Raw genomic sequence first — 23,374 nt, 5'->3', positions numbered from 1 at the left:
TCCCATGATTAAAGAGAATACAAAGATTTCGTACAAGACCCCAGTAATTCCCTCACCGTTCTGCGATAGATCCCATTAGGTCCTGAGAACTTGTCTACATTAATGCTTTTTAAAACACACAACACCACCATCTGTTTATATTGACAATGCCCCAGAAGATCAAAAAACTCCTCCCAAGACTACCTTCTCTTTTGTGAATATAGATGCAAAGTATTCATTACTTCTTTCCTTTGCCATTTCTCATCTCAACAAAAACGATCTACATCTTGATCTTCTGAGCCAAGATAATTTCATAATCCTGTACTGATCTCATCCTTTATTGACAGAGCTACTCAATCTCCATTTTGACTATCCTTCTGATATTCAAGCTTTCCCTCAACTTTGACCAACAATTTAATTTAAAGTACTATCTACAGCCCAAATCCACCAGCTCATTAATCCCAGCAGCATTCAATAAACCGCATTCCAATTGGACAGCTCCCTCTTTCCAGGACAGGTAGTTCTGCTACAACACACGTTTCGTTAACGCAAATTGGCTGTAACGCAATTGATAAATAGTGGACACTGTTTGGATAACGTGAACTTTCTGCTGTCCCAGGAATTGAAACCTACGTTCCCAAAACAACCCTTGAGTCACATTCAACTCTCCGATTTTAATGATCCTATGTCAATTTGCTTGCAGCTCAGGTAGTAATCTAGAAATGTTTATTTTTGTGTTTCTCCTTTATAATTTAGGCCCAAATTTTCAGACTGTCTCGACTAACACCTCATTCAAATGGACTTGCATTGACGGTATCCATGAAGGATTTTTCCCTTCCTACTTCCAATGCTGATCGGTACATTTCCAACTCATCCATTTGAATGTTTCGTTGTATGGTGAGTTGGCAATTACTCATAGCTTTCACCTTTATTGCTTACGGGGTGAACAGAACACAGAGAGTTTACCCCTGCCTTGAGCAGCACGATGGCTCAGTGGTTAGCACCGCTATTTTACAGAACCAGGGATCCAGGCTCAATGCCATCCTCGGGTGACTGTCTGTGTGGAGTTTGCATGTTCTCCCCATGTCTGTGTGGGCTTCTGCCACATGCTCTGGTTTCCTCCCACAGTCCAAAGGTGTGCGAGTTAGGCGGATTGGCTATGCCATATTGTCCATAGTGTTCAGGGATGTGTAGGTTAGGTGGGTTAGCCATGGGAAATGCAGGGATAGGTCTGGGTGGGATGCTCTACAGAAAGTCTGTGTGGACTTGTTGAGCCAAATGGCCTGTTTCCACACTGTGAGGATGCTATATGCACAGTTTCTTGGTCTGTACTTCCACTCATCCATATGGTCTAAACAGCGTCTCTAGGTAGGCTTTCAATTGCGGAGCCTCATTCCTTCTATACTTGATATCAAGGCTTGTACTTTGTAACAGCGGGCAGGAAGTGGGAGGACTGCAGAGTAATTGCAGTTTCTTTCTGCATGGAACTCCCAGGACCAGTCAACTGGCTTCTGTCCAGTGATATATATTAATGACTTAGATGAAAACGTAGGTGGGTGGGTTAGTAAGTTTGCAGACGATACAAAGAACCGTGGAGTTGTGGATAGTGTAGAAGGTTGTCAAAGGATGCAGTGGGATATAAATCAGTTGCAGATATGAGTGGACAACAGGCAGATGGAATTTAATCTAGGCAAGTGTAAGGTGCTGCACTTTGGGAGATCAAATGTTAAGCAAAAGTTCACAGTTAACGGCAGGACTCTGAACAGCACTAATGTACAGAAGGATCTTGGGTTCAAGTCCATAACTCCCTGAAAGTGGCCATGCAAGTAGATAGGGTGGTAAAGAAGGTCTGTGGCATGCTTGCCTTTATTGGTCAGGGAATTGAGTGCAAAGTCATTTTGCAGCTTTATAAGACTTGGTTAGGCCACGCTTAGAGTATTGCATTCAATTCTGGTTGCCATATTACAGGAAGATTTGGAGGGTTTGGAGAGGGTGCAGAAGAGGTCTACCAGGATGCTGCCTGAGTTAGAGGGTATGACCCATAAGGAGAGGCTAGAAAAATTCAGTCATTTTCTCTTGAGCGATAGAGGCTGAGGGGCTACTTGATAGATGTCTATAAAATTATGAGATGCATAGATTGGGTTGACGGTCAGAATCTTTTCCCCAGATTTTAAATGTTTAATACTAGGGGGCATGCATTTAAGGTGAGAGGGGGAAGTTCAAAGGAGATGTGAGGGTCAAGTGTTTTTTTATATACACAGAGTGGTAGGAGTCAGGAAAGCACTGCCGGGGTGGCGGTCGAGGCAAATACGATAAGGGCACTTAAGGGACTTTTAGATAAGCACACGAATATGCAAGAAATAGAGGGATACGAAGCAAGGGGAGGCAGAAGGGATTGGTTTCATTTGGCATCATGTTTGGCAGAACATTGTGGGCTGAAGGGCTCATTCCTGTGCTGCGCTGTTCTATGTTGTACATAACTGATTTTAACAAGATCAAAGATCTACTAGTCTCTGCAAAGCTTTTCCCTAAACCAACTTCCTGACAGCCTTGACAACAGCCTCCATTTATATAATAAATTCCAAAGCAGTAACATTTTCCAAGGTGGCTCACAGGAACAACAAACAAGCAAAACGTGACACTGAGCCACAGAGCTGACCAGAATTCTTAAATGAGGAAGATTTTGGGGGTGTGAACAGCTCTTGAAAGACCAAAGAGGGTTTGAGATTTCAAGATGCAATTCCAGGTTTTAGGGACTAGTTCACAGCATAAAGGCAGAACTGAAAGTACTGTGGTATAGCTTTGGAGATCATTATAAAATTGAACTGTAAAATTGACTTCAAGAAGGGAGTAAGGAAATAATTTATTGGCTAAGTTTAGACTACAGGGCAAAACAGCAATGCGCAACACGTTGGCTGGGGAATGGGCTGGCAGTAGAGAAGAGAGTGAGTGAGTAAGCTTTATTTAAACTACTTAACCCTGTACTTAATTGTCTTTAATCAGTAATTTTTAAGTTATAATGAGGAGGAATTGAAGTTTTTGTAATTGCAGTAAGATAAATCATCGGGATTCACCTGATGATTCAACTGGGCAACACCAAAGAGAGAATTTGCGGTCGGGGGAGGGGAGATTTTGAAGCTTGTGAAGTTCACATTGATACCATTGGGCTGCAGGGTTCCCAAGCGAACTATGAGATGCTGTTCCTGCAACCTTCGGGTGGCATCGTTGTGGCACTGCAGGAGGCCCAGGATGGACATGTCGTTCAAGGAGTGGGAGCGGGGAGTTGAAATGGTTCGCGACTGGGAGGTGCAGTTGTTTGTTGCGAACCGATCGTAGGTGTTCCACAAAGCGGTCCCCAAGCCTCTGTTTGGTTTCCCCGACGTAGAGGCAGCCACAATGGGAACAGTGGATACAGTATACCACGTTAGCAGATGTGCATGGTCTCTCGCATTTCGTGCAACTCATCCCTCACACCCTCTCCCCGCAATAACAACCAAAACAGAATCCTCCTCGTCCTCACATACCATCCCACCAACCTCCGGATCCAACGCATCATCCTCCGACACTTCCGCCATCTGCAATCTGACCCCATTACCAAAGACATTTTTCCCTCCCCACCCTTATCTGCTTTCCAGAGGGACCACTCTCTCAGTGACTCCCTTGTCCCCTCCACATTCCCCACCAGTCCCACCACCCCTGGCACTTTTCCCTGCAACCGCAGCAAGTGCTACACCTGCCCCTACACCTCGCCCCTCACCTCCATCCCAGGCCCTAAGAAGACCTTCCACATCAAACAGATGCTCACCTGCACATCTGCTAATGTGGTATACTGTATCCGCTGTTCCCGTTGTGGCCTCCTCTACATCACGGAAACCAAGCGGAGGCTTGGGGACCGCGTTGTAGAACACCTATGATCGGTTTGCAACAAATAACTGCACCTCCCAGTCACGAACCATTTCACTTGGGAACCCTGCAGCCCAATGGTATCAATGTGGACTTCACAAGCTTCAAAATTTCCCCTCCCCCGACCGCATCCCAAAACCAGCCCAGCTTGTACCCGCCTCCCTAACCTGTCCTCCCACCTATCCACTCCTCCCACCTCAAGCCCCACCCCCATCTCCTACCTACTAGCCTCATCCCACCTCCTTGACCTGTCTGTCCTCCCTGGACCAACCTATCCCCTCCCTAACTCCCCACCTACACTCACCTTTACTGGCTCCAACCCCACGTCCTTGGCCTGTCTGTCTCCTCTCCATCTATCTTCTCCTTTACCCATCTTCTATCTATCTCCCCCCTCTCCCTATTTATTTCAGAATCCCCTTTCCCTCCCCCATTTCTGAAGAAGGGTCTAGACCCGAAACGTCAGCTTTCCTGCTCCTCTGATGCTGCTTGGCCTGCTGTGTTCATCCAGCTCTACACCTTGTTATCTCAGATTCTCCAGCATCAGCAGTTCCTACTATCTCTGTAACAAGGCTATTGGCTAACTGGTTGAAAAAGGGATCAGAATAGTTAATGGTTTTTTTTTTGACTGGCATGAATACGATAGGCCTCAGTCTGGAAACTCCACAATGCATCAACACTACTTTGCTGTTGATACTGTTATGAGAAACCTGAACAGGTATCAGGTGACACTTGTGTCCATCTTCAGAACCACAGTGTTAGTTCACTCAGTATTTAGTGATGAGCTATCCTACCATAGCAGTCATCCCTCAGAGCCTGATCCTGCCCACATCCGACATTCATGTGGGAATGGAATCAGAAGAGGATCTCTCTGAAAATCTTTCCCTCCTTTATCCACAGAACTGAGGCTAATTTCAAGTTTACATTCAATACTTATTCCATTCTGTCCTGTTAGCAACCATATTGAACCCAGTTGGCTGATCTCCTTACCCTTATGCACAAAGCTTTTTTGGCAGCCCATCGCTGTGTCACCTTCCTGTAATAATCTGGGGGGAATGTGTACTGAATGCCTAGCTGAGTGCACACGTTCTCAAACACCTCATAACGCGTTCGCCGGAGATACTTCAACAGCTTTTTCCGTCTGTCGATTGCCATCAGCATGTGGCGTTTGTTGGTCTTGTCCTGTTTAAGAACAAACATGTCTGAGTACTTTAGAAAGATATACTTCACCAAGAAACTACGCAGTGATGACCCAATACCCTGGCGGCACTGCACTTAGGTACCATGTTTGTATTTGAAATAGATGAAATTATAGGTCGTGTTATTGCTGAGTGAAAGTGAAAATATGAACTAATCACTAAAATTGCAAGTGTGATGTCATGTGAATGTGCAACATTGCCATTAAAGGAGTACACAACCATAAAAACCCAATCACAAGACTTAGATAGAAAGGGCATATGGAAAGAACAGGAAAGTGGAACGAGAAAATTGCTTTGCGATGAGTAGAGGTCAAATAGCTCCGGACCCTAGGTCCCGAGGATTACCTTCCTGATAGAACTTTAATACAGAAATAAAGCTCCCTTGATACTATCCCCAAACACTCCTTAGGCAGATACAGCTCTGGGTTAGATACAAAGTAAACTTCCTATACACTATACCCATCAAACACTCCCAGAACAGGTACAGAGCTAGATTAGATGCAGAGTGAAATTTCTATCCTGCCTCAATTTATTTTTCTCTTTATTAACACAATAAGATTAAGTAAACCACAAGAATAATCAATAAGGAAAGTTTAAAAAATTTTAAAAAAGGTTACCTAAGTGAAAGGTTCGAATGTGGTACTGTCTGCTGTTACCAAACAAGTATATAAACGCTTTTTTAAGTGAATTTGGAAAGGGAAATATTGTATAGAATAGAGAGTGAAAATGAGCAGCATTAGATTTGTGGGATATTAAAGACCATGAGAAGTGAGGAGAGTGGGACTGAAGTATGCGATGTTGACTCAAGTACATGAAATTGACAATGGATCTTTATGGAGCTAAAGCCTCTTTAGTTGGGACTGTGTGCACGCAATTGTTGGGTAAGAAAGTCTAAATTTTTGTTTGGTACAAATGTAATCTAGTTTGTAGTTGGCATCAAACTTGTATCTACAGTGTAACTCTGCCATTTCCGAGGGTTCCAGTAAAAGAACAACTTTAACTAAGAAACCGCTGAAACTGGACCATTTAGTTGGTCAGGAAGGCTGTGTGTTAGGAGCGTGTAGTGATTAGAACCAGGTGGTTCACATTGACTATGAGATCCTTGATTGGTGTTGTTAACCTGGACCAAATCAGGTAGCCCTGGCTGACAGATATAAAAAGGAGATTCTGAAGGTTGTCTCAGTCTAGGGATTGGCTTTGAGCTGGCTGTTCACAGCACGTGGATATCCACCTCTGTGCAGCTACTTCAGAGCATATAAAACTAGCTAGCTTGGGGTGACTTAGCTTGAATGCAACTTATAACAGAGCACCAGAGGAGTTAAATGATTCAGGGACATATGACTACAGACAAAGAAGTATGTTTGGCATAGTCAGTATGAGGAACCAGGTGCCAAATTAAGAACAACAAATGTCATAATCACTGCATTTTTTTCTGCACGGTGTGCAAGATGGTACAAGGCAAATCAGATGAGAAATATGAATGCACAGCTCAAAGACAGCTGTGGGAGAAGGTTCATAAGGCACTGGTAGAAGGACTGTGGAAAGTGAAAATATTACCAAATGTGGTTAAGTGTTCTTGCCGACTGTACAAGTGGGAAATAGAAAGAAGTTTAAACTGAATACAGGGGGCAAAAGATCAAATTCGAGATGATGTGACAAATCAAAGAGAATGGAGGCCAAAGAGACGGTGATTATATGGGAAATGATAAACAGACCCTGAGGGAAGGGATAGAGAACACGAATCTTAGAGGCAACCGGCAGATGAAGTTAGAATTTACAAAACAGTAAAAGGAAAAATTAAAGGTCCTGTATTTAGGTGTATACAGTTTTCTAAACAACACTCATGAATGGAGTGGAAACAGAAACAACCAAGTATGATCTGGCATCGATTAGAGACATGGCTGGAGGATGATATGCACTGGGATCCAAAATTTGAGGGTACATGACATTTAGGAATGCCAGGAAAGTGTAGACAAGGTAGCTCCATTAGTTAACGAGCAAGGATGACATGCAAAAATGACAGTTTTAGCCCATTACAGGGAGGTGTCTTAAGTACAGGAAATCAAGCTGTGGAAACAGTCTGGATAGAAATGAGAAATGGTAAAGGCAAAAAGTCACTTGTGGCAGTGGTGTTCAGGCACCTAACAGTAACCACACAGGAGAGTGGGGTATAAAGTAAGAAATCATGAGAGGTAGTCAGGGAGGCATAGTGATAATCACGGGAGATTTTAACATGCATATTGACTTAAAAAAATGGATGGGCAAAGGTGGCCTAGATGAAGACTTGATTGAATATCTTCAGGATAATTTCTTAAAACAGCATGTTCTTGAGTCGGACAGCAGATGATAATGAGACCTGGTCATCTACAATGGGATGGGATTAATTATCTCATAGTGAAGGGACCCCTAGGTAGCAATGATTGATTTTACATTCAGTTTGAGGGAAAGTGAAATGGGTTAAAGAATGTTTTTTAAAAATTAAGTAATAGCAATTAGGAGGGAATGAAAGCACAGTTGGCTGATGTGAATAGGCAAATTAGGTTAAGGACAGGGCAAGACAGATGGGATATTAGACATTTAAGGGGATATTTTGGAACACAGAACAGATACATTTCTGCATAAGAAAAATTTCAAGGAACATATCCATCATCTATAATAAACTGAAAACATTAAAGATAGTATCATACTTAAAGAAAGAGAGCATATCCATGTGCAAAGATGAGTGGGAGATCAGAAGATTGAAACAGCAAAGAAAGAATATTAATAAAGAGGAAAAATTAAAGTACAAGAGAAACCTAGACAGGAATATAAAAACAGATAGTAAGAATTTCTATGAATATTTAAAGAGGAGAATGAAAGTCAGTGCTGACCCTATAGCATGTCGGAGTAGAGAATTAATAATGGCAAATAAGGAAATGGCAGATGAATTAAAAGGTATTTTGCAGTCTTCAATATACAGGATACAAGTAATATCCTAGATGCAGTGATGAATCAGGAAATGGAAAGGAAGGGAAGAACTTAGGAAGTCATAAACAGCAACAGAGATACTGAGTAAATTATTGGAATTATGGGCTGACAAGTGCCCACTTCTGATGTACTTCACCCTAAAATCCTAAGGTGGCTAGTGAGATATTGACACAGTTGTTTTAATTTTCCAAAACTCCCTTGATTTGAGGACGGTATCATTGGATTCAAAGGTAGCAAGTGGTTAAAGGATTGGCTGGCTAACAGGAAGCAGAGCGTAGGTGGAAATGGCTCTTTTTCAAGTTGGGAAGATGTAATGAGTGATGTGGCACAGTGATTGATGCTTGGGCCTCAACAGTTCATGACTTTTATAAATGACTTAGGTGAAATGACAGAAGGTATGGTTTCCAAATTTACTGACAACACAAAGATAGGTAGAAAAGTAAGCTGTGAAGAGTACATAAGAATGTTATAAAAATATATCATTAGGTTAAGTAAGTGGCCAAAGATATTGCAATTGAAGTATAATGTGAGAAAATGTGCAACTGCCCATTTTGGCAGGAAGACAAAAATGCATTTTTTGTTTAAATGGAGAGAGACTGCAGAGCTCTGAGATGCAAAGGCACCTGGGTGTCCTCATGTATGAATTGAAAAAGATTAACGTGCAGGTACAATAAGTAATTAGCAAAGCTAACAGAATGTCATCATTTATTGAGGGGAATTGAATACAAAAATGTCAGATTATGCTTCAGTTATTTAGGTGAGGCCACTTCTGGAGTACTGTGAACAGTATTGATCTATCTAAGGAAGGATATAAATGCATTTCATGCAGTTCAGAGAAGGTTTACCAGATTAATACCTGGAAAGGGAGAGTTGTCTAATGAAGAAAGGTTGGGCTGTCTAGGCTTTTCTCTGCTGGCTAAAAACAGACAAGATCTCTCCTCATAAGGGAGAATCTATAACCAGGGGTTACTATTTAAAAATCAAGTCTCACCAATTTAAAACAAAAATGAGGTGAAACTTTTTTTCTCTCAGAGGGTTGAATGTCTTTGAACTTGCTTCCACAAAAGGAAACAGAGATCTTGAATGTTTAAGGCAGAGGAAGAGAGAGATTGTTAACCTTCAGCAACTTGTTTCTTAGGAGTGGGTGCAAGTGAAGTTACAGAGGTGAAGCAAACTCGATGGGAAGAATAGCTTCCTCCTGTTCCTGATTCATATGTTCATAACATCACCCCTTGTAGCAAAGCCTAAGGAGACCAGTTGAAACAATGGACAACACCCTCTTGCACTGAAGGCATAGAATCTATCAAGGCACATGTGAAGAATCCAACATATTCCCACAAGCCTGTGGCTACAAGACAGGCAGACTTTCACGTATGTAGCATCTGTCACAATTACAGGACATCTCAAAAGCACTTTTCAACTAATGAAGCACAATTTGAAGTTTAGTCATTGTATGAAACACAGCAGCTAATACAGCAAGCTCCAATAACGGGAAATGTGATAACTATCAACAAGGTTAATCGAGGAATAGATACTGGGCAGGATACTGGGACTAACTCTCCTGCCCTGATCTGAAATAGTACCAAGGAATGTTTTACATCCACCAGGCCCTCATCTTAAAGGTGGCACCTTTGATAGTATAGCATGTCTTCTAAACCACAATGCATTGGCAGTCTAGAGTTTATGTTCAACTTCTGGAACAGGATGATTCCATGAGGCAATAGAAACACTGGGTCTTTTGATTTTCAGTGAAGGTTGGCATGTGTTCAGCTTATTCACACTGAGCAAAGTATAGTGGGTTTCCTAATCACAGACCTATTGAGGGCACCAGAAAGGCCCTGATGAACAGACAGGATTTCTGCAAACAACACATTATCCTTTACTTGCACTAAACCTTAGTTAGATCACACTTGGCAATACCAAGAACAGTTCTGGTCGTCATATAATTAAGAAAGGTCATAAGAGCTGAAGGATTGTAACTATCTGGAAAGGCCAAAGAGGCTTTATTTTAGAAATGCCAAAGGAAGTTCTTTAACATTAACTGAGGGTTTGAGAAGGAAGATCCAGATCTCTTGTTTCCTCTTGGTTAGAGACGTAAACATAAGTCAGTTACAATAAATCCAATTGCAAATTCAAGGGAAAGTGGTTTGCTGAGACAGCACGTGGTTGTTGACTGGTGCTCAAACGTTTCGTCACCTCATTAGGTAACATCATCAGGATGCTTCTAGTGAAACGTTGGTATTCTGTCCTGCTTGTTATTTGTGTGTCTTGGTTTGCTGGTGGATGGGTGACCAGTCAAATTGGTGTTCCTCTTTGTCCGTGCGTATTGAAATGAGTGATAGTTGGTCATATCTCTTGGCAGCTAGTTGGTGTTTGTGAATCTTGATGGCTAATTTCCTTCCGGTTTGCACTACATAATGTTTTCGGCAGTCTTTGCATGGTATCTTGTAAATAACTGGGACAACATAGCTATCCTAGGACAAGTCAAGCAAAGACACGCATGAGAATTCCTGGAGGACTGACACTCAAACCAGAACTCCATTAACAAACATGTAGAGCTGGACCCCATATACTAACCACTAAGAAACAAATAACGAAGTCATGCCATCCATCCCAGCAAACCGAGACACACAAATAGCAAGCAGGACAGAACACCAACTCTTCACCAGAGGCACACTGATGATGTTACCTAGTATGGTGACAAAATGTTTGCGAACAAACTTACCAGCTTGGCAAGCAAGTCAACAACCCGAGTTACAAATCTTCTCAAATACCTTGAACAGCTCATGTATTTGGAAAGGCAAGGACTGATTAGGGATAGTCAACATGGCTTTGTGTGTGGGAAAACTTGATTTGAGTTTTTTGAAGAAGTAACGAAGAGGATTGATGAGTGAACAGAGCAGAACAGTGAACGTGATCTATATGGACTTCAGTAAGTTGTTTGATAAGTTCCACATGGTAGACTGGTTAGCAAGGTTAGATCACGTGGAATACAGAGAGAACTAGCCATTTGGAAACAGAACTGGCTTGAAAGCAGAAGACAGAGGGTAGCTTCTCAGACTGCCAGTCTGAGACCAGCGGTGTATCACATTGATCAGTGCTGGGTCCATGGCTTTTCATCATTTATATAAATGATGTGGATGTGAACTTAGGAGGTATGGTTAGTAAGTTTGCAGATGACACCAAAATTGGAGGTGCAGTGGATAGCAAAGAAGGTTACCTCAGAGTACAATGGGACCTTGATCAGATGGGCCAGCGGGCCAAGGAGTGGCAGGTGGAGTTTAATTTAGACAAATGGGAGGTGGCTGCATTTTGGAAAGGCAAATCAGGGCAGGATTTATACACTTAATGCTAAGGTCCTGGGGAGTGTTGCAGAACAAAGAGTGCAGAACAAAGAGAACCTTGGAGTGCAGGTTCATAGCTCCTTGAAAGTGGAGTCCCAGGTTGTCAGGACAGTGAAGACGGCATTTGGGATGCTTGCCTTTATTGGTCAGTGCATTGAATATAGGAGTTGGGAGGTCATGTTGTGGATATACAGGACATTGTGGTTAGGCCACTTTTGGAATACTGTGTGCAGTTCTGTTCTCCCTACTATAGGAAGGATGTTATGAAACATGAAAGGATTCAGAAAAGATTTTCAAAGATGTTGCGAGGGTCAGAGCATTTGAGTTATAGGGAGAGGCTGAATAGGCTGGAGCTCCAGAAGCTGAGGAGTGACTTTGTAGAGCTTTATAAAATCACAAGGGGCATGGATAGGGCGAACAGCCAAGGTCTTTTCCCCTAGGTGGGAAAAGTCCAAAACTAGAAGACATAGGTTTAAGGTGACAGGGGAAAGATTTAAAAGGGACCTAAGGGGCAACTTTTACACATAGAGAGTGGTGTGTGTATGGAATGAGCTGCCAGAAGAAGTGGTGGAGGCTGGTACAATTACAACATTTAAAAGTCTTCTGGATGGATATATGAATGGGAAAGGTTTAGAGGGATATGGATCAAATGCTGGCAAATGAGGCTAGATTTATTTAAGATATCTGGATGGCAAGGACGAGTTGGACTGAAGCATCTGTTTCCGTGGTGTACAGTTCTATAACTATGACAGAACATGGGAACCATGATGGCTTGAGGCACAAAGCAAAACATGGATGTGAACTTAGATAAGTATACGAATATGAAAGGTTTGGAGGGATATGGGCTAGGAGCAGACTGGTGAGACAAGTTTAGTTTGGGATTATATTCGGCGTGGACTGGCTGAATCAAAGGGTCTGTTTCCGTGCTGTACGACTACGCATTTAAGGGAAAGTTAGATAAGTACACAGGCAAAAGCAAGACAAGGCTCAAAATCCTAGAACTGTGCAAAAACTATAGCTCACAAGGAGGCTATGTTGAGGTTAGTTGAAGTACAGCAGGAGGCGGCTTACATGGAATATAAACACCATAGGGACATAGGGCTGATAGCCCACTGTAAAATTCCATGTAGTACCAGTATGGTCTGGTTGGAGATGACAAGCAGTTAAGTTTAATTATGATGCCTGCCACAGCCAAATAACCATGAAGTACAGATGCCTGATCCAGCATCACATATGCAACCGCCACTCACTGAATTATTCTGCCGATAGGAATCAATGAACACTTTAGAAAGTTAGTTAAACTAGCAGAGAGGAGAGTTTCTTTAAAAGATGTGGTGTAAATTGAGACATCAGAATCATTGTGCCATTGCCTTTCCCAACGCATTGTCACAAGCCACGGTGATGAATCAAGCCAGAAGAAATAGTTCATCCATTAACTGAAATTTGTATTGCTTGGTAAAAGTGACAAAATTGCACAATGTTCTGGAATAACAAAGAGGAATTGAAAACAGATGAATCAGTAGTCAGAGTGTCATGAGTTCGAACTGCACTCTCCGATTCCAACACAATTTAGGTTTGCTTCAGGGCTGTTCAAATGGGCACTGATCTGTGCCCAAACTCACTAAGGGTGTGCCTTGTCTCAGGCTTGCACCTACCAGGAAGAGATATGATGTGGGGTGATTGTGAGCCCCAGGCTGACGCAGGGTGTGCTTGTCCCAAACATGCATGGTAGGGGAGCTATCACTTGGAGGGTACATCATCTTCCCAGGCTCACACAGGGAGGAGCAACACTCAGGCCCACTCAGATGGCCTCACACATATTCATTCCAGAAGTAGTAATGGACAGTGATCACATTGAAGACCCTTGCTCCTCATTAAATCGCTTTACTAGGATGAAGAAGGCTCATCAGAGGAATCAAAGTTAGGTTGCTTCTCACCTGTCTGATATCAACCAAATGAGCAAATGTTAATTTCTTTACCAGACACTGGTCCAGCAGCTCTGTGAACTGAAAGCACGAACAAAGTATAATTCAGCACTGTACTCCAAATGAATTCCTCTCCCCCAGCACTGCTCTTCTCATTCTGTCTTCAATTGGATGTTGGGAGGGTACCGACAGGGTTGTCAATTGCCTGGCAGTGGCATAGTGAATGGTTAGGTCTAGGACTGTGACAAAGAGTGATGTGCCTTAGTTGTACTTGTCCCAATATAGTGTTAAAATCTGATTCATTATGTGGGCCCCTCTCACATTTTCTGTCACTCACCTTCCTGTGTACCTGCAGGTGCTCTTGGTAATTCCGGATTTTTGCTGTTAAGATGGCAACTGAGGAGAGAAAGGGAGATAGAGTGAGTTAGAATCCAATAATTTAACACATACCAGTCAGTAGCTCTATGCAGAATTATTTCAGGTATCAAATATATCCATCATCTCTTTACACCCACTGGCACGGAATTTGGTCCAATGATTTAGCAACAGTAAGAAGATTTAAGAGCGGTGGTCATGGGGTAGAGCTTGATATCATCAGTGTACAGGTTAAAAATGACACCTTACTTCTAGATGCTATTACCGTTGGCAAACTGACGATGAGAAATGTGGGGGCGGGGGCAACAATTTCTTCTTGAAGGACAGAGATTAAAGTGAGGAAACAGGAAGAGAAGCCATTACAGGTAATTCTCTGGTTACGGTTAGATAGGCAACAGCAGCAGCAACCTGCTGCCTGGTAGTGGAGAAATGGAGTGGCCAGTGTCAAAGACTGCAGATAGGCATTTTTAAAAAAATCTTCATTCATGAGATGTGGGCGTCGCTGCAATCCCTATTTGCCCTTAGTGCAGTTAAAAGTCAACCACATTGCTGCAGGTCTGACGTCACGTCTAGGCACACTAGGTAAGAATGATAGTTTCCCTCCCTAAAGGACATTAGGGAACCAGATGGTTTTTCTGACAATCGACAACAGATTCATTTTCATCATTCGACTCTCAATTCCAGATTTTTATGGAATTCAAATTCCACCATCTGCCTTGGCAAGATTCAAACCCGAGTCCCTGGAATACCATCTGGAGTCTCTGGATTAACAGTACAGTAATAATACCACTAGGCCACCCCCTCCCCGTAAGTGAAGAATAAATGATTGTTGGGAAACCTGAAACATTAACTTGGCTTTCGCTCCACTGATGCTGTCAGACCATCTGAGTTTCTCCAGAAATTTCTGTTTTGTTAAGAATAAGTGGTTGTTTGAGAAAGATAATTATATAGATCTACACAAAATGCCTTCAGATTGAAGGAATTTAAAATGGATCGTTCCTTTCATCTGAAGCTCAGTTTACATTGGTACATTGGGATAAACACTTGCTTAATGAAAGAATAGCAAAATGTTCCAAAGGTTCTTCGCAGGAGCAATTATCAAACAACATTTAGAACTGAACCATAAAAGATATGGTCAGTAGCCAAAACCTTGATTAAAGAGTGAAATTTTAACAAGCAGCTTAAAGGAGGAGTGAAACCGGGAGAAGCCATAAAACCCTGATCTTGTGGTACAGAGCACGAGTGTTTTAGAGGTGCAAATCAGAATTCAGGGAGTGGAACACAAATACAACAACAGTGGAGCAATGGAAATCAGGAGCACCCAAGCAACTACGTTAAGAGTGGTGAGATCTTGGAGGGTTGTAAGTACACATATAACGTCTGGATGCAGTTGTGTTAGCAGATGCGTGTGAACCTGAATACGCATGAGTGTGCATACATCGAATTGCACACTTCTATTCACGTGGATATTGTTACAATACGGGCGCACAAGCCAGACTTGCTAACACGACTCACAACACAGCGAAATTAAAATATTTGATGACCCTCGAAATTGATCAATTGTTCCTAATTAGACTTTACAAATAACCAGTCTTGGACACGAAATTTATAACTTAAAAATTAATAATTAGTAATTAAAGCAACTTTAGCAGAATAGAAGGCCATCTAATTGCTATCTACAATCTAAGCCCGATTATCCCCCTCCCCACTGACAGACACAGTGAAGGGATTAACCTAAAAAAAAAGAATTTAAGTTGCCAATTCAATAACTGTCTCAACTATGTCTCAATGAAATCCAATAGGCTACGTTATAGGCACATATGATTGTATCTGGCCTGAATTCCAAAGGCACCAGTCAATGCAAACCATTGCTGCAGATCTCTGGAGACTTATCCTTATTTTTAATAGATTAGGGTTCTTTTCTCAGGGCTATCAACAAGTCGATAACTGGAGAACAACTATAGAACGGTAAACCAAACAAAAAAAACTCTAGTCCTGCACCTTCCAAAGCAACACTGTTTTCTCCCCAGGCAAAACCAATTCAGCCATTGGTTTCTTTTTTGTTATATAATCTGTGTTTGGTGAGCTGGCCAGCATCTGTCCTCTCTTGATTGACTAATTTAACATTCAACTTGCTGCCAGTCCTCAGGAGCATGACAACATCTCAGTGCTAAATCGGCTATGGTATTCTTACAGCAGTAATTAACCTGCTTTATCTTTCTAGGCCCAACAGCAAATGTCAGTCTTTTATTCTCTTTTTTAAAAAACAAGCTGCTGTTCAACGTTCAAATCTCAACTGTAACTCTCAGTTCCGAACCAAAAGTGAAAAAAAATCAAAGAAATCAAACGATGGTCTGCAAGCATGTCAGCATGTGTGCATGATTATGAGAGGGAGGGAGAGTATCTGACAGTGAGAGAGAATTACTTTGGGTGCCACCACGTATGCGTTTGTCTGTGGATTTGACATAGCTAACATAGTGTGAATTGCCGTGATGCCACCAGGATTGGATCTCTCAGGGCAGGAATTCAGTCTGTGGCTAATTGACCTGGATGATCACAATCACAATTTGAGCTGTTTCAATGTGGACCAGTTAACTCCATCTTCCCTGGGCCATCCTCAAGTGGTTCAAGGTTGTCCAGAATTTCTGAGAAAGGAACTTCACCATTCCAGTCAGTTACCAGGTTGTGACTGGTGATGTCTGCAGTCAACTAAAAAATTTCCAACAAGTGCAGGGGCTTTGATTTTGGGGAATGAGGAGTGCTTCATTAACTGTTGGCTGGTGACATTCCCTGAGGAGAATGGTTTAAGTTTTTTTGTAGCCCTTCACATCTGTTAAAGGCATGGCAAACAGCAGCATGCATGAGCGGACACCTGCATGAATGGGTCTGAATGTGCATTGGTGTTGTGTGGGTATTTGCCAAGCAAGGGCTCGAGTGTGTCAGCAGGAACGCGTGCACATACGTCAGTACGTATGTATGAGTGGTGCCCTTAAAGAACTTAGAAAGAAAGGGGACAAATGTGTGTATGTGTGTGTGCATACATTTTCCCATTGCAACACACAGATGTTTTCTGTCATAGTTGTTAAGACATAAAACAACTTTCACAACAGTATTGTCAAACTAAATTTGACAGAGCCCGACAAGAAACCAAAGAGGTAGGTTTTAAAGAACAAGTTAGCGGTTGAGATGGATGCAGAGAGACTGTGGGAGGGAATTTCAGAGCTTAAGAGTCCATCAACTGAAAGCGCATTCATCAAGGGTAGAGCTGGTAAAGTCTGGTGTGCACCAGAAGTTAGGTATTTATGCTCCTACAATTCTAAGGGTTGTGTTGGAGGAGATTACAGAGATAAGACAGGGCTAGGGCAGTCATGGAGGGGATTTGAAAATAAGGATCTGCTTTGTGATTTTTTTTCTATGCAGTACTATTCCACTGCCTCCCTAAACAATTAATTGACTCCATGTTGCCTATTTGAGTGCACACTTTCCACTTCAGGGCAGAGACACAAACACTGAATTTGAACAGCATTAAAAACCATCACATGTTACTGACTAGTTGCTGTTCAGTAGAAGTCCTTGAAAAGGATTGTTAGATTCTAGTGAAAATATAATATCAATATTCAACTTTTGTCATTTTTCTTCAATTCAGACTTGCTTGGACCACAAAAGTTTCAAAAATGGACAAATACAGACCTAGCAAAAACAAAGTTGCTGGAAAAGCTCAGCAGGTCTGGCAGCATCTGTGAAGGAGAAAACAGAGTTAACGTTTCAGGTCTGGTGACCCTTCCTCAGAACTGTGGAAGACACTCAGAACACCCCCGACCTCATCCCAAACCCAGCCCAGCTCGTCCCCGCCTCCCTGACCTGTCCGTCTTTTCTCCCACCTATCCGCTCCTCCCACTTCAATCCCCACCCCCACTTCCTACCTACCAGCCTCATCCCCGCCTCCTTGACCTGTCCATCTCCTCTCCACCTATCTGCTCCTTTATCCATCTTCCATCCGCCTCCCCCTCTCTCTCTATTTATTTCAGAATCCCCTTCCCCTCCCCCATTACTGAAGAAGGGTCCAGACCCAAAATGTCAGCTTTCCTGCTCCTCTGATGCTGCTTGGCCTGCTGTGTTCATCCAGCTCCACACCTTGTTATCTCAGATTCTCCAGCATCGGCAGTTCCTACTATCCTGAATTGAAATTAACATTGTTACAAAGGGCACTAAAACTTCTGCACCTTTCGGCCAATTCACACATTAAGGACAACATGGTCGGTAATCAAACTGCATCTCATGAAGTGCGCCCAAGAAAAGGTCCAGGGTGAGTGGCAAGAATGATTCAAAGTTTAAAACAGCAAGTTTGAAGGGTCAAACATTTCCACGGATGTACTTTAGAGTAACACAGACTCAGAGGTTTCTTAATTGAGGCCTAAAAACTAAATGGCTAAGTAATATTGCTGAAGATTACAGTTTAACAGATTGCAGATGCAGGAATATGCATTTAAACTGTGTAAGAGTTAAAATTAACTGTGTGTTGTCTCCTCAGAGGCCAGTGAGTCTTCGAAATGCGTACATCTTTAGGACAGAGCTACAGCTGGAGCTGGATTGAGTCTAGACTGGAGCAGAGATCACATCATCTAAAGTTTAGAGTACTAATGGAGAACACATAGTCCATGTGATCCCTGGGGCTGGTTTGGTTTGATTTGATGAGCCTTCTGCCACTTATTAATTATGCTACAAAACATCATGTTAGAAAAATATAAACACAGATGCTTAAACTAGTATATACAAATCATAGGAAATTGAGTAATTTTAACTGAACACAACACGTCAGAGATTGCATAATGGAAAAACGTACTTACTTTGTACTTCTGTAGAGCCAACATCACTGGGACTCCTCTGCACCTTCTCCACCAGCTGGCTAGTTTTCAGTTTCAGCTTCTCTTTCTGGAGTGAATGATTCAGCATGTCAGTCCAGTCTAAACATTGCAAGGTCAATCACAAGTTAACAGCACAAGGAATTTCCTCTTTTCAATCTGGATTTATATTCCAGCATAGTTACAGATGAGTCCTCTCAATACTTAATCTGACTTGATCACCTGTCTCCTTAAAAACAACTCCATTCGATAGCCCACCATTCTGTAAACTACCATCTTATCTCCAACTTCTCTCTCCTCTTCAAAGTCCCTGCTCTTGTATTTCCCAGATGCTTGAATCCCTCTAGGTGGCTTACACCCATGTAATAGTACAGGTGTAGTTCTTCAGAATCAAACAAGTCTTCCTCTCTTCATCCTTCATGTTCTGCCTGCAGACTATGACATGGCTGACTACACCTCCCATCACCTAATACTTCTCCTCTGTCATCCAGCTGGGTGAGACTAGTTACTAAGCTAATTACAATCAGAGTAACACTACCAAAAGCTTCTCTTCCCACTTGCACACCTTTATCTCTGGTGGCACACCCCACCAGGAATCTCTCCTTAGCCTCCTTCCAGTTCTCTTCCACATGTTGACATTGACAACATCGTCTCTGCTCCATTTTTGCTGCAGGAGCAGCGGGAGCGGTGAGAGCAAGGACCAGGGGGCTGCCGGGAGGTAAGTTCTTCATTTCAGCAGCGGAGCTGAGTGGGAGCGGTCGAATTGCGCTCTGGGAAGGTGAGTGAACTGATATATTTGGGCAGTGGCTAAACCCAAGACACTACATGTGTAGTGTCTCCCACCCGCCCTCCTCCTCTGACTAAAAGAAAAAAAGATTCTGTGGTGTGTTGATAAGGTAAGGTTTTTCATTTTTTTTTTAAATCGTGTGTTGCTAAGTGGAGTGATTTGTTAAAAATGTTTTCATTTCATTTATCTAGTTTTTGATTTTATAGTAGGACTAAGTTAAGCTTAAGAGTAAAAATGGCAGGAGAAGCCACACCCATGTTATGCTCCTCTTGCTGAATGTGGGAGCTCAGGGACGCGGCTGATGTCCCTGACTCCTACACGTGCAGGAAGCGTGTCCAGCTGCAGCTCTTGTTAGACCACATGACGGCTCTGGAGCCGCAGATGGACTCACTTTGGAGCATCTGCGATGCTGAGGAAGTTATGGATAGCACATTCAGCAAATTGATCACACCGCAGATTAGGATTGCTGAGGGAGAAAGGGAATGGGTGACAAAAGGCAGAGAAAAAGCAGGAAGGCAGTGCAGGTGTCCCCTGCGGTCATCTCCCTCCAAAACAGGTATACCATTTTGGATACTGTTAGGGGAGATGGCTCACCAGGGGAAGGCAGCAGTAGCCAGGTTCATGGCACTGTGGCTGGCTCTGCTGTACAGAAGGGCGGGAAAAGGAGTGGCTATTGTCATAGGGGATTCAATTGTAAGGGGAGTAGATAGGCGGTTCTGTGGTCGAAAAAAAGACTCCTGAATGGAATGTTGCCTCCCAGGTGCACAGGTCAGGGATGTCTCAGATCGACTGCAGGACATTCTGAAGGGGGAGGGTGAACAGCCAGCTGTCATGGTGCATATAGGTACCAATGATATAGGTTAAAAAAAACAGGATGAGGTCCTACAAGCAGAATTTAGGGAGTTAGGAGCCAAGTTAAAAAGTAGGACCTCAGAGGTAGTAATCTCAGGATTGCTACCAGTGCCACGTGCTAGTCAGAGTAGAAATGAAACAATAGGCAGGATAAATGAGTGGCTTGAGAGATGGTGCAGGAGGGAGGGATTTAGATTTTTGTGACATTGGGACCGGTTCTGGGGGAGGTGGGACTATTACAAATCGGACAGTCTACACCTGGGCAGGACTGGAACCAATGTCCGAGGGGGTACTTTTGCTAACGCTGTTGGGGAGAGTTTAAACGCATGTGGTAGGGGGATGGGAACCAAATGAGGTGGTTACTGGACAATAAGGAGGTAGTAACTAAAGCCTGTAAGGAACTAGATAATGAAGTCAGTGTGACTAAGGGGAAGAGTAGGCAGAGAGCAGACGATGAATGCAAAAGGGACAGGTGGTCTGGTTTTAATGCGAGAAGTGTAGTAGGTAAGGCAGATGAACAAGGTAAGGCTTGGATTAGTACCTGGGAGTATGATGTTATTGCTATTACTGAGACTTGGTGGAGGGAAGGGCAAGATTGGCTACTAAATATCCCAGGATATAGATGCTTCAGGCAGGATAGAGAGGGAGGTAAAGGGGTAGAGGAGTTGCATTACTGGTCAAAGAGGATATCACAGCTATGCTGAAGGAGGGCATTATGGAGGACTCGAGCAGTGAGGCAATATGGGCAGAGCTCAGAAATAGGAAGGGTGCGGTAACAATGTTGGGGCTGTACTACAGGCCTCCCAGCAGCGAGCATGAGATAGAGGTACAAATATGTCTACAGATTATGGAAAGATGTAGGAACAACAGGGTGGAGGTGTTGGGAGATTTTAATTTTCCCAGTATTGACTGGGATTCACTTAGTGTTAGGGGTTTAGATGGAGCAGAATTTCAGAGTAGCATCCAGGAGGGTTTTCTAGAGCAGTATGCAAGTAGTCCAACTCAGGAAGGGGCCATACTGGACCTGGTGTTGGGGAATGAGGCGGGCCAGGTGGTTGAAGTTTCAGTACGGGATTACTTTGGGAATAGTGATCACAATTCCATAAGTTTTAGAATACTCATGGACAAAGACGAGAGTGGTCCTAAAGGAAGAGTATTAAATTGGGGAAAGGCCAACAATAGCAAAATTCGGCAGGAGCTGGGGAATGTGGATTGGGAGCAGCTGTTTCAGGGTAAATCCACATTTGATATGCGGGAGGCTTTTAAAGAGAGGTTGATGAGAGTGCAGGACAGAGATGTCCCTGTGAAAATGAGGGATAGAAAGGGCAAGATTAGTGAACCATGGATGGCAGGTGAAATTGTGAGACTAGTAAAGAGGAAAAAGGAAGCATACATAAGGTCCAGGCGACTGAAAACAGACAAAGTTTTGGAAGAATATCGGGAAAGTAGGACCAATCTGAAACGAGGAATTAAGAGGGCTAAAAGGGGTCATGAAATATCTTTAGCAAACAGGGTTAAGGAAAATCCCAAAGCCTTTTATTCGTACATAAGGAGCAAGAGGGTAACTAGAGAAAGGGTTGGCCCACTCAAGGGCAAAGGAGGGAAGTTATGCGAGGAGTCAGAGAAAATGAGTGAGATTCTTAATGAGTACTTCACCGAGGAGGGGGACATGACCGATGTTGAGGTTAGGGACAGATGTTTGATTACTCTAGGTCAAGTTGGCATAGGGGGGGGGGGGGGGGGGAGGGTGCATCCTTGAGCACAGGTGAGGTCCCGGAGGACTGGAGAATTGCTAATGTTGTCCCCTTGTTTAAGAAGGGTAGCAAGGATAATCCAGGTAATTATAGACCGGTGAGCCTGACGTCAGTGGTGGGAAAGCTGCTGGAGAAGATACTGAGGGATAGGATCTATTTACATTTGGAAGAAAATGGGCTTATTAGTGATAGGCAGCATGGTTTTGTGCACGGAAGTTCATGTCTTACCAACTTGATAAAATTTTTTGAGGAAGTGACAAAGTTGATAGATGAGGGAAGGGCTGTGGATGTCATATACATGGACTTCAGTCAGGTGTTTGATAAGTTTCTCCATCAGCCTACGATGGGGAACGTGAAGTCACATGGGGTCCAGGGTGTACTAGCTAGATGGATAGAGAACTGGCTGGGCAACAGGAGACAGAGTTGTAGTGGGAGTGAGTTTCTCAAAATGGAGAACTGTGACCAGTGGTGTTCCATAGGGATCCGTATTGGGACCACTGCTGTTTGTGATATACATAAACAATCTGGAGGATGGTATAGATGGTCTGATTAGCAAGTTTGCAGATGACACTAAGATTGGTGGAGTAGCAGATAGTGAAAGGGACTGTTGGAGAATGCAGCAGAATATAGATAGATTGGAGAGTTGGGCAGAGAAATGGCAGATGGAGTTCAATCCAGGCAAATGCGAGGTGATGCATTTTGGAAGATCCCATTCAAGAGCGAACTATATGGTAAATGGAAAAACCCTGGGGAAAATTGATACACAGAGAGAGATCTGGGTGTTCAGGTCCATTGTACCCTGAAGGTGGCAACGCAGGTCGATAGAGTGGTCAAGAAGGCATACGGCATGCTTTCATTCATCGGACGGGGCACCGAGTACAAGAGTTGACAGGTCATGTTACAGTTGTATTGGACTTTGGTTCAACCACATTTGGAATACTGTGATCAGTTCTGGTCGCCACAATACCAAAAGGATGTGGATGCTTTGGAGAGGGTGCAGAGGAGGTTCACCAGGATGTTGCCTGGTATGGAGGGCGATAGCTATGAAGAGAGGTTGAGTACATTAGGATTATTTACATTAGAAAGCTGGAGGTTGAGGGGGGACCTGATTGAGGTCTACAAAATCATGAGACGTACAGACAGGGTGGATAGCAAGAAGCTTTATCCCCCAGAGTGGGGGACTCAGTTGCTAGGGGGTCACGATTTCAAGGGGAGAGGGGAAAAGTTTAAGGGAGATATACGTGGAAAGTTCTTTACGCAGAGGGTGGAGGGTGCCTGGAATGCGTTGCCAGCAGAGGTGGTAGAGGCGGGCACGAAAGCATCAAGATGTATCTAGACAGAGACAATGAATGGGCAGGGAGCAGAGGGATACAGATCCAACTCATTTGCTGAAGCTGTTTTCACCATTATGCAACAAATGGACATTTTAG

At 43.1% G+C, this 23,374-nt stretch overlaps 1 protein-coding gene across 3 annotated transcripts in view; it reads right to left on the bottom strand.

The window, feature by feature from the left end:
- mrps15 (mitochondrial ribosomal protein S15) overlaps nucleotides 1-23,374 on the bottom strand; it is a 41,589-nt gene that overhangs the window by 7,214 nt on the left and 11,001 nt on the right. Inside the window, exons 5-7 of one of the 3 annotated variants that reach the window (XM_020527519.2) lie at nucleotides 18,537-18,621; nucleotides 13,652-13,710; nucleotides 4,870-5,061 (exon numbers count right to left, since the gene is read on the bottom strand). In XM_020527519.2, coding sequence (XP_020383108.2) covers nucleotides 4,870-5,061; nucleotides 13,652-13,710; nucleotides 18,537-18,621 — 336 coding nt within the window. Of the gene's footprint in view, nucleotides 1-4,869; nucleotides 5,062-10,024; nucleotides 10,520-13,651; nucleotides 13,711-18,536; nucleotides 18,622-23,374 lie in introns of those variants that run through there. The other 2 variants (XM_048613052.1, XM_020527522.2) reach the window with 2 other exon arrangements.

This window comes from Rhincodon typus, chromosome 27 (genome assembly GCF_021869965.1).
Source record: "Rhincodon typus isolate 14 chromosome 27, sRhiTyp1.1, whole genome shotgun sequence".
NCBI classification, from domain to species: domain Eukaryota; kingdom Metazoa; phylum Chordata; class Chondrichthyes; order Orectolobiformes; family Rhincodontidae; genus Rhincodon; species Rhincodon typus.
The sequence above is the reverse complement of the archived record's forward strand: the minus strand, read 5'-3'. Positions and strand labels throughout refer to the sequence as shown.